Raw genomic sequence first — 9,486 nt, 5'->3', positions numbered from 1 at the left:
GGAAAGCAACCAGGTAACATATTTTATAGACACTCAAAGCAATGTAACAAACACTTCACAACTTTTCAGGTATACAAGCGAAAACTCAGCAGAACAAGAAAATCACAAGAGATCTAGAAAATGTCCATCGATCACACGCTACAGACACATTCGAAAGACCATCTATCATGAAGTTCTGCAGGCCAGTAGAAAATGAGTAAATAGGCATGATAACATTAGCTATTTTAGTCCTGTATGTTGTGCGGAAAAAATACATCTTCGAAAGTATGCTATGTTTACGAACACATAGATTTTACGGTACCATTTAGTTACGGTACATGTGATTGGTTACTGCACGTTAGCGGGTACCCTTAGTGTGCTAGTGTGATTAGGAAAGGGTGGATTGGTCGGGTCAGAAACTCCATCTCTGTTGAGAACACTCAAAGCAGACTTGTTGGATTGTGCCATTTCGATGGCAGCCTTGGTTCCATCGTCGGGCTCTTTTTTCTTCTTTTCTTTTGATGATTCTCGCTGTGTCCCAGAATATTTTCTCTTGCTCAACTGCCCACAGTTATCGATATGGCGACATCTCACGTATGGCTGTACTCACTAAACACATATACCCCTAATAACCCAGTAAATATCACCTGAGCCATGGCCTTGTGCATAAAACACTTGGCTAGAATGGTTCAGGGAGGTAGCGGGTGTAAGCTTGCTACCGGAGGATGGCGGGACCCCTTACTGTACCGGTGTGCTTAGGAAAGGGCGCACAGGTTGGGTCAGAACCTCTATCTGCGTTGAGTATGCAACGTACTTGATGGATTGCGCCATTTCGGTGGCAGCCTTGGTTCCATCACTGTCCTCTTTCTTTTTAAATGCATTTAGCATTCTTTGGGAATGTCACCTACTATGTATTATGTATCCAATCTCTTTCACACACACCGTACGTGACCCAAGTTGTCTGCTAACTTCTGCCACTAGGTTTGTGCTGGCCGCTCTCTTACTGAGCGGACAATAGGGGCCACTGGGTACATGCCTTGGCCAATGCTCCAGAATGTACGAGCCATGGTAGCACAAGGAGTGTTTAGCCTTAAATAAAAAAAGCGATTGTGTGTCATCGGCAACAGAAACCTTCCCAGAGGGTGTGGCAACTCAACAGACATAGGAGGTTTAAATTGTAGCAAGTAAGCTTAATAAAGTACGAAGTGGTAGGTTTATTATGCTTACATCGCCATTTGTTATGCAGATTTTGCTGGCTTTATTTATGAGTTCACAACACCTTCTGGCTGGCGCAGCGTAGCCTATGTCGCTGCTGTGCCAATAAATCCGATTTGACTTAAATTTTTTAAGTGTATATGCCTGTCCTTCTGTATAAACAGGTGGCAGAATTCGTGCTGCAGTGTAAGCGGGCACAATCCTTGTATGGCCAATGACTGGATTCTTTGGCTGTGTCCCAAACATCATGTGCAGTGCTCATAAAATGAAACTCGGACAGCAGTGAATGCATTTTATGCCTGCATGGAAATGGGACCTGTAATCACTCAGTCGCTGGTTTCTGAGCGTGGAGTTGTAGCGGTGTTAATATCAGATGAACTTGATGGCCTCCAAAGAAGAGCCCGATCGTCGAGGCAAGAGCAAGGAAAATTAATGCTTCAGGCTACTGGCTCCGAACGACAGTATGCTGCCCTTTTTGCCAGCCGTGCTGTTAATTTCGGTCGTTATTGTACTGCCTCCATCTGCCGGATGGAGTATTGGAATCCGAAATAAGCCACTGTTACAAGTGCAGGTGAATTTCGAAATGAACTGATGCACTGCAGTAGTTCTGGATTTGTTGGTGCTTGAATTCATGAGCATTGCATGTATATGTGATGTTGAAATAAATAGATGTAAGATTTGATTGTGTGCCATTGATTCCCACTCCAAGGCCGAGTGATGGAAGCGGTGGCCCTGCTGAATGGTCTGCGCCCTGAGCTGCTTGACAATGACCAGTGCCTGCTTTTCCATCTGCGGCAGCAGCACCTCATCAAACTCGTCCGCGAGGGGCGCACCAAGGAGGCGTTCTGCTACGCCCAGGATCACCTCAGTGAGTGTGGGGAGGTTGCTGAGGTATTCGCCGTCGATCCTTACTCCTAAGCCTTCCCAGTTTAATATGTTGAATACTTCTTCTAAGTCCGCAGTAAATAGCCTTGGAGAGATGTGTCTCCCTGTCTGACCTCTCTCTTTATGGGTATCTCCGTATTTTTCGTGTGTAGAATTAAGGTAGCTGTGGAATCTATGTAGATATTTTCCAAAGTATCTACGTAAGTGGTTTGTACTCCTTGATTACGTAATGCCTCTATGACTGCTGGTATCTCTACTAAATCAAATGCCTTTTCGTAATCTAGGAAAGCCATATACAGAGGCTTATTGTACTCTGTCGATTCCTCGATAGCCTGATTGGCATGGATGTGATCCATAGTAGATTATCCCTTCCTGAAGCCAGCCTGTTCCCTTGGTTGACTGAAGTCCAGTGTTGCCCTTATTCTATTGGATATTATTTTGGTGAATATTTTATATAATACTGGGAGTAAGCTAATGGGCTTATAATTCTGCCATTCTTTAACGTCTCCCCTTTTGTGGATTAGTATACTGCTTTCATTCTTCCACTTTTTTGGGCCATTACAGCCCATAGACACTTCATATAGTAGCCGCCACTTTTCCAAGCATTATGCAGTGGCGTAGCTAGGTGGTCTTGCACCCGGGGCCCATAGGTCTACTGTCATCCCCCCCCCCCCCCGGGTGTAGTCGAGGAAGGCGAGGATGTCGACAATTTCCGGGTTTCAGCACCACCACAGCCACCTTGGATACCACGCACGTCCCCCGGGTCCCCCATTCCTTCGCTTTCTTTCCCAGAGATCGCGAATGCAGCAGGTATACACGCTGTTTCTTCTGCGCCAAATAACACACGCTGCTGCACTGATTACTTGCGATAAGCGCATGTGCACATCTTCTGTCAAACAAACTGTAAGGCTTGGCAGCCAATGCAAATGCGGCATCATGGAAAATGTGGCTCACGTCTCAGGCAATAAAAACATCTTTATAAAGTTTTAATTACCAATTTTAGCGGCAATATTGCATTTGCAAAATTGAAGCCCGACATTCGTATCTTGCCCTGCAACAACTTCACAAAAATCGTCATAGGTACTATGGCGCGCAGTATTTTGGCTGTGGCCCTGAACGAAAACGAAAATTAAATTGTGTGTCAGTGACGCTGATCCCCCACCCTATCAGAGGAGGAGGAGGAAGTAAACTTTATTACTCTAGAAAGAGTAATTCAGCGGTCGTGCCGGATGTCTTGATCTTCTTGGTTGATGAAGATCTCCGGCCTGCATGGTTGGCGCCCCTATTCCAGGGCACCACTGAGCATGGCTGCTCGTCGGGCATGATCCACCAGCTTCCGTTGGAGGCTAGGGTCGCCGCTGGAGAGCACGCTCTCCCACTGCTCCGCACTCGGATTTTCTATTTTGTGGAATTCCTTATTTGTATTGCACTCCCATGTGATGTGATAAAGTGTGGGTATTGCACCACACCACGGGCATTTGTCCCTGTATTGACTTGGGAACATTTTGCATAGTATATGTAAATTTGGGAAAGTTCCTGTCTGCAGCTGTCGCCAGTAAACTGCCTGTTGTTGAGTGAGTGTATTGTGGGGCGGGGGATATCTGATTCTCGTCCCTCTATGGTAATTTAGTATGTCAGAGTACGTTGGCATCACTGTCATGAAATCCTCAGGATCTCTATTTAGGTCCGCTCGGTTTGCATGCTCGCGAGCGATCCTATCAACCCTTTGGTTGCCCTCAATCTCAGTGTGCCCAGGTACCCAAAAGATGGTGTGTCTGATGCGTTTATTCTGTTGGCCAGCGCGGAGGAAGATTTGGAGCGCTTTTTGACCGATTCTGCCATTAATGTAGTTTCGGCATGCTTCCTTGGAGTCGGTTAGTATTATAAGGGATCTATTTGTGCGGTAGCCCTCCACAGCTGCTAGAGCAACAGCCATTTCCTCTCCCTCGGTTACCGTACAATCCCGTGCCGACGCGCAAGCGATTTCCCTGTAGTCCGAGTCTATTACTGCCGCGACAACTCTTTGTTGTGTTTCCCGTCGTTCTCGAGGATACACCGCGGCGTCCGTGTATACCGTGTTCGCTTTTGTTGCTAGGTTTTTTTCCACATATTCTGCCCTAGCGTTCCGCCTGGCTGTGTGTAAATTTGGGTCCATGTTTCTTGGTAGGGACCCTACCTTGATGGTGCTGCGATACACATCGGGTAGGTTTGCCGTTCTTTGTTCTTGCCTTTCAATTTCTTTGTGCCCCAGTTTTTTTAGGAGCTTTCTGCCCGTGGTAGTCTGCTGGAGTCTGAGTAGCTGCGACCCTAATTGTGCTTCTCTGAGCTCCTCGAACGTGTTGTGGAGTCCGAGGGCCAGGAGCTTCTCTGTCGAGGTGTTGGCCGGCAGGTGAAGCGCTGTTTTGAATGCTTTCCTTATGATGGCGTCGGCCTGATCCCGTTCGCCTTTGTTTGTGTTGTAATATGGGAGGGCGTACGTAATCCGGCTGATTATGAGGCTCTTAACCAACTTGACTGTATCTTCCTCCTTCATTCCGCTTCTTTTTTGCGAGACGCGGGTGATCATACGTGCCACCTGTGTCGTCGCTTGCTTGAGTAGGTTTATGGCGTGTGTGCAGCGTTGATTGCTCTGCACCCACATTCCCAGAATCCTGACGGCTTCTTTTTCTGGTACCTTTTGTCCTTGTAGGGTGACGCTGATTTGTTCTTCCGAGCGTTTTCCTCTTCTGACTCTCAGGAGCTCTGATTTCTCCGTGGAGCAGGCGAGGCCTCTTTCCCTAACACATTCTTCCACGCATGTTGCTGCGGCTTGTAGTCGTTCTTCTTTTTGGCTGAGCGAGCCTTGGTTAGTCCAGACGGTGATATCGTCGGCATAAATGGCGTGATGTATGCCGTCGATTTCTTCCAGCTTCCGGGCTATCCCTATCATGGCAATGTTGAAAAGGATCGGTGAGATCACGGATCCCTGCGGGGTTCCTTTGTTAGGCGTGTGGAACTTGTCTGTCCGCAGGTCTCCTAACCCCACCGTGGCTGTTCTGTTTGATAGGAACGCTGTCACGTAGCCGTGGATTCTTCTTCCGCTGTTGAGATCATCCAGTCCCTTGAGGATGGACGCGTGGCTGACGTTGTCGAACGCCCCTTTGACATCGAGTGCCATTATTATGTTTTCTCCGTTGTAGGGGATGTTGCTTAGAACCCCCTCTTTAATTTGTAGTAGGACATCTTGGGTTGATAATTTCGTGCGAAAGCCGAACATACTGTGGGGATACAGATCTTCATCTTCCATGTATTGTTGTAGCCTCCTTGTCACGATTCGCTCGAACAACTTGCCAAGGCGCGAAGTGAGTGATATCGGCCGTAGGTTTTCTACTATAGTAGCTTTTTCCCTGGCTTGGGGATCATAACTACTTCAGCATGTTTCCATTCCTCTGGCAGTGTCCCCGCTTCCCAATGTGTATTGAGGAAGTTCGTCAGCTGTGTGACCGCCTCATCACTTAGGTTTCGGATTAGGGCATTTCTAATCTTGTCCGCGCCTGCTGCTGTGTTCCGGGTCGATGCCTTAACTGCTGCGAAAACTTCCTCCTTGGTGATGGGTCTGTCTAGGTCGGGGTTTTCTTCGCCTCGGTATCTCTCCGTGTACGCTTCGGGTTTATCTTGTCCGTAGCACTTTACACGGACTTTTTCTAGTAGCTCTTCTTCTGTCCCTTCAAATTGGTGTACTAGTCTTTGGATGGCCTTGTTACTTTCTGACTTGGTCTTGGTTGGGTCCATTAGAGCCTTGAGGATACGCCAGGTCTTTGCGGTGCTGAGGGTTCTATTCAGCGAGTCGCTAAACTTTGTCGTGTGAGTTGGGCTGCGTATTCCTCTGCCTCCTTGGTAACCTCTGCTATCTTCTTCTTTAGCTTCTTATTTAGCCGTTGTTTTTTCCACCGTTTGGTTAGTCCACGCCTTGCCTCCCATAACCTGAGGAGTCGCGAGTCCACCTCCGGTGTTTGCTCTGACCTTTCGACCTCCTGAGTGTACTGTTGTTGTATTTCCTTAAGTTGTTTGCACCATTTCTCTATGGAAGTTATTCCACCCTCCATGTGCTTGCATTCTTTGCGAAAAGCGTTCCAGTCCGTTATTTTGGCTGTTCCTATCTTGCGCTTGACGTTCTCTGCTGACACTTGCGTTCTTATAATGAAATGGTCGCTACCCAGGTTCTCCAGCAGGTTCTCCCACGTGGCTTGCCTAGCTCCCCTGACGTATGTCAGGTCTGGGCATGTGTCGGGACTAACGCTGTTGCCTAGGCGCGTTGGTTGGTTTGCGTCCGTTAAGAGGGTGCAGGTTGTGATTTCTGCTGCGTCGCTAACTTGCGTACCCTTCTTAGTGTCTTTTTTATATCCCCAGCTCTGTCCCCTGGCATTAAAGTCGCCCATTATAAGCAGAGTGTTGGATTTTGCTAGCTTGCTGGCTCCTATGAAAAGTTTCTGAAAATCCCCATCATTTTGTCGTGGTGGACTGTATAAGTTTATGATAAAAGTGCTTTTTTGTTTTCCCTTTTTCTTTGGAATTATCTCTGTCACGATGTGTTCTATCCGCGTGTCCGGAATTTCATCGTGTGCTATGGCGACTAGATTTTTACTAATTAAGGTGGCTGTGCGATCTTTTTCTTGGCACGTGTATCCCTTGAGTGTCGGCACGGTGTTTGTCTCCTGCAGCGCGATTATGTCAGGAGGATTTAACTGTGAATTTATGAATTGCTGCAGCGGGCCTTGCTTTTTGCGGTAGCCCCTGCAGTTCCACTGCCATATATCTAATGTGTTGTGTCTAGCCATGTTGGTTTATCGTTGGTTGTTGTTACACTTTGGTTTTCGGTGCCGAATGTTTTTTCGTGATAGAGTCTATCTCTAGCCTCATTTGTTATCTTTTGCGTATTTTGATTTTTTATGTAATTGCGAAAACTTTGATCTTGCATTGCGATTTTTTGTTGTATCAAATTCATTTGCTCCTGCATTTTTTGCATAAAGGATTGCATTTGCATTTCTACGGTTCCCTTTTCCGGCTGCTGTGGCTGTTGCTCCATAGCTAAAGGTGGAGTCTGCTGACGCGGCAGGCTACCCACCCTTTGCTCTCGCAGTTCCCTGATTAGTTCTTTGATTCTCTCCTCTAGTTGTTCTGTTTTCTTCGTACTCTGCTCTAGTTCTCGCCTTAGAGCCTTATTTTCTTCCCTTAGTTGTTTAAGTTCGTTGTCGCTATTGTTATTATCCGAGTGCGGAAACAGTGATTTGGGAGGGCCTGCCCCCCAGCTTACCTTAACTCCGCCCTTCTTTTGTTGTTGTTGTTCTTGTAGTGGTTTTGGCTGCTGTTTCCCCTGCCCTTGGGCTGCAGGTGGTGGCCTCAGCGGTGGGAAGGAGCTGTTCCTGGACTGGCTCCGGTCGCGGCTCCGCGTTTGGCTGCGGCCCCGGCTCCGCGAGCGGCTCTGCTCTCCTTCCGAGCTCAGCCACCTGGGACGGCGCCTACGGCTCCGGCTCCGCCCTTGGCTTTTCTGTGGGGCTCGTCCTCGCAGCTCGTCCATGTTCTTGAGGCGCATCCGACAGTCCCTGGTACCGGCGGCGTGTTCGCCTCCACATACCAGGCACTTTGGTTGGCACTGGTGTCCTTCAATTGGGTTGTTTGCTCCGCACTGCCTGCAGGTTCTCGCTCCCGGCGTTGGGCAGACGTCTACCCTATCAGAAAATGCCACCCGCCTCCCTGCGGCGCGGGCGCCAATGCTATGACAATTGCGAGTTCTCTTTATTCTGATCAATAAAGCCTTGTTTTTATTTGCTGCTATACGGACAAACGTGATTATCCGAGCTGCGGTACCACCACAAGATTGGGAGCAGAATAGACCACGCTTCGCGTCGATTCTTGGCGTCACCATAAAAAAAAAAGGCCGTGATGAAGCCCATGCCAGCGAAAGCTTGCACTACTGTTGGTCCGCACTCGCAATGGAGATGATTGAGGGATCAACGTCACTGGTCCACTATTTAATATTTCTGTCGCTGCTGCCATACTGGGCGCCGCCCGCAGTGCCAAAGTACTGTAGGCTGTAGCACCAAAAATTATTTTGTTTAAGAAGTTTTTCTTGAGTTAATACTATGACTTTGAGTCCTCGATTCTCGAATTGAAGTGCTTCCTCTATAAGTACTAATTAAAGGATTAATCAGGATATGGTTATAACTTATCTGCCATATTTTTCACGCTACCGAGTTCCTAGTAATCACAAAGACACGTAACGTCAAAGAATATCGCGAAATATTATTACAAAATTATTCTTTTTTTAATACAATTCCATGTAGCTGACAAGACACTGTACTTGTGACATGAAGTCACACAAAAAATGATAAAGAAAAGGTTAGCTAGGGTTAGGAGAAATATCTTTTATTGAACACCGCGAAACTGATAGAGAACGAATGCAACGATTCAAGATTGATAAATAGAACATAGTATACATATTGCTGATGCACAAAGCATGGTGGCACATCGAGCCTTTTGCACTAAAGTAATGACCGGTAAGGACACATTTCCTTCAGAAGTTCTTTTTCCGACACTTCGCTTCTGCAAACACATTACAGTAGTAAAGATTATATATATTTTTACGTGTTCTTTTTCTATGGTCAGTATCGCCAGGTTTGACAGAATTTCATCACTCATGGTGGAGCGCAGAGACGTCTTGATCAGCTTTAACTTGGACCAGTTCCTTTCGCATGATGCAACTGACACGCAGATCGTGAGGAACAAGCGAAAGATAACAGTAAGTAAGAAGTTGCATTTGGCGATAAATTCCAGGAACTCCAAGCACCGAGTCTGACGACGATCCTGAGAATCCCATTCGCGACTTTTCACGGCCGCACTTATGCAATGTCGCTCTCAACGAACGCTTCGCCGTAAACGAGAGCGCCGGGCGCGCTCGTTGAACGCCCTCTCGCTGCTGTCTTGGTTCGTCTTCGCTGCGCGTTCGGGACGGAAGAAGGACCCAAGAGCCTCAACGCCTTATAACACCTGACTGTATGTTTAGCGACGCCTGCTCCCAGCATGAATGCATGGCACGAGCGCACCCCACATGAAACGTCGCGCTAAGGCGAGTAGTTCAGTGACCATTTGGCGAAGTAAATTTTTTAGCCCGCACATTCGTGCAATTATTTCGTGGAGTGTTGATAGAGCTGCAACCGAAAATACTGCGGCGCAACCCATCGGGTACATGAGCTCGGGCTACTGGATACGGGAGCATTCTTTGCTATTTGCGCCCAGTCAAGCCGGCGGAAAGAGGGGTGTCTTCAGGCGTATATGACATCCCCCCCTCCGGCCCCTTGCACCCGGGGCCCACGGCCCCCTGGCCCCCCCTGTTGCTACGCCACTGTCATTATGTCTCCTCTATCTTTG

At 47.7% G+C, this 9,486-nt stretch overlaps 1 protein-coding gene across 1 annotated transcript in view; it reads left to right on the top strand.

Moving 5' to 3' along the window:
• The window catches only part of LOC139049924 (uncharacterized), an 8,418-nt gene extending 536 nt beyond the window's left edge, over nt 1-7,882 (top strand). Inside the window, exons 2-3 of the mRNA XM_070525800.1 lie at nt 1,904-2,062; nt 7,450-7,882. Coding sequence (XP_070381901.1) covers nt 1,912-2,062; nt 7,450-7,838 — 540 coding nt within the window. The 5' untranslated portion in view covers nt 1,904-1,911 and the 3' untranslated portion in view covers nt 7,839-7,882. The remainder of the gene's footprint in view (nt 1-1,903; nt 2,063-7,449) is intronic.
• Nucleotides 7,883-9,486: the final 1,604 nt, after the last annotated feature.

The sequence above is a fragment of the Dermacentor albipictus genome, chromosome 9 (assembly GCF_038994185.2).
Source record: "Dermacentor albipictus isolate Rhodes 1998 colony chromosome 9, USDA_Dalb.pri_finalv2, whole genome shotgun sequence".
NCBI classification, from domain to species: Eukaryota; Metazoa; Arthropoda; class Arachnida; order Ixodida; family Ixodidae; genus Dermacentor; species Dermacentor albipictus.
This window is presented reverse-complemented; position numbering and strand designations above follow the sequence as displayed.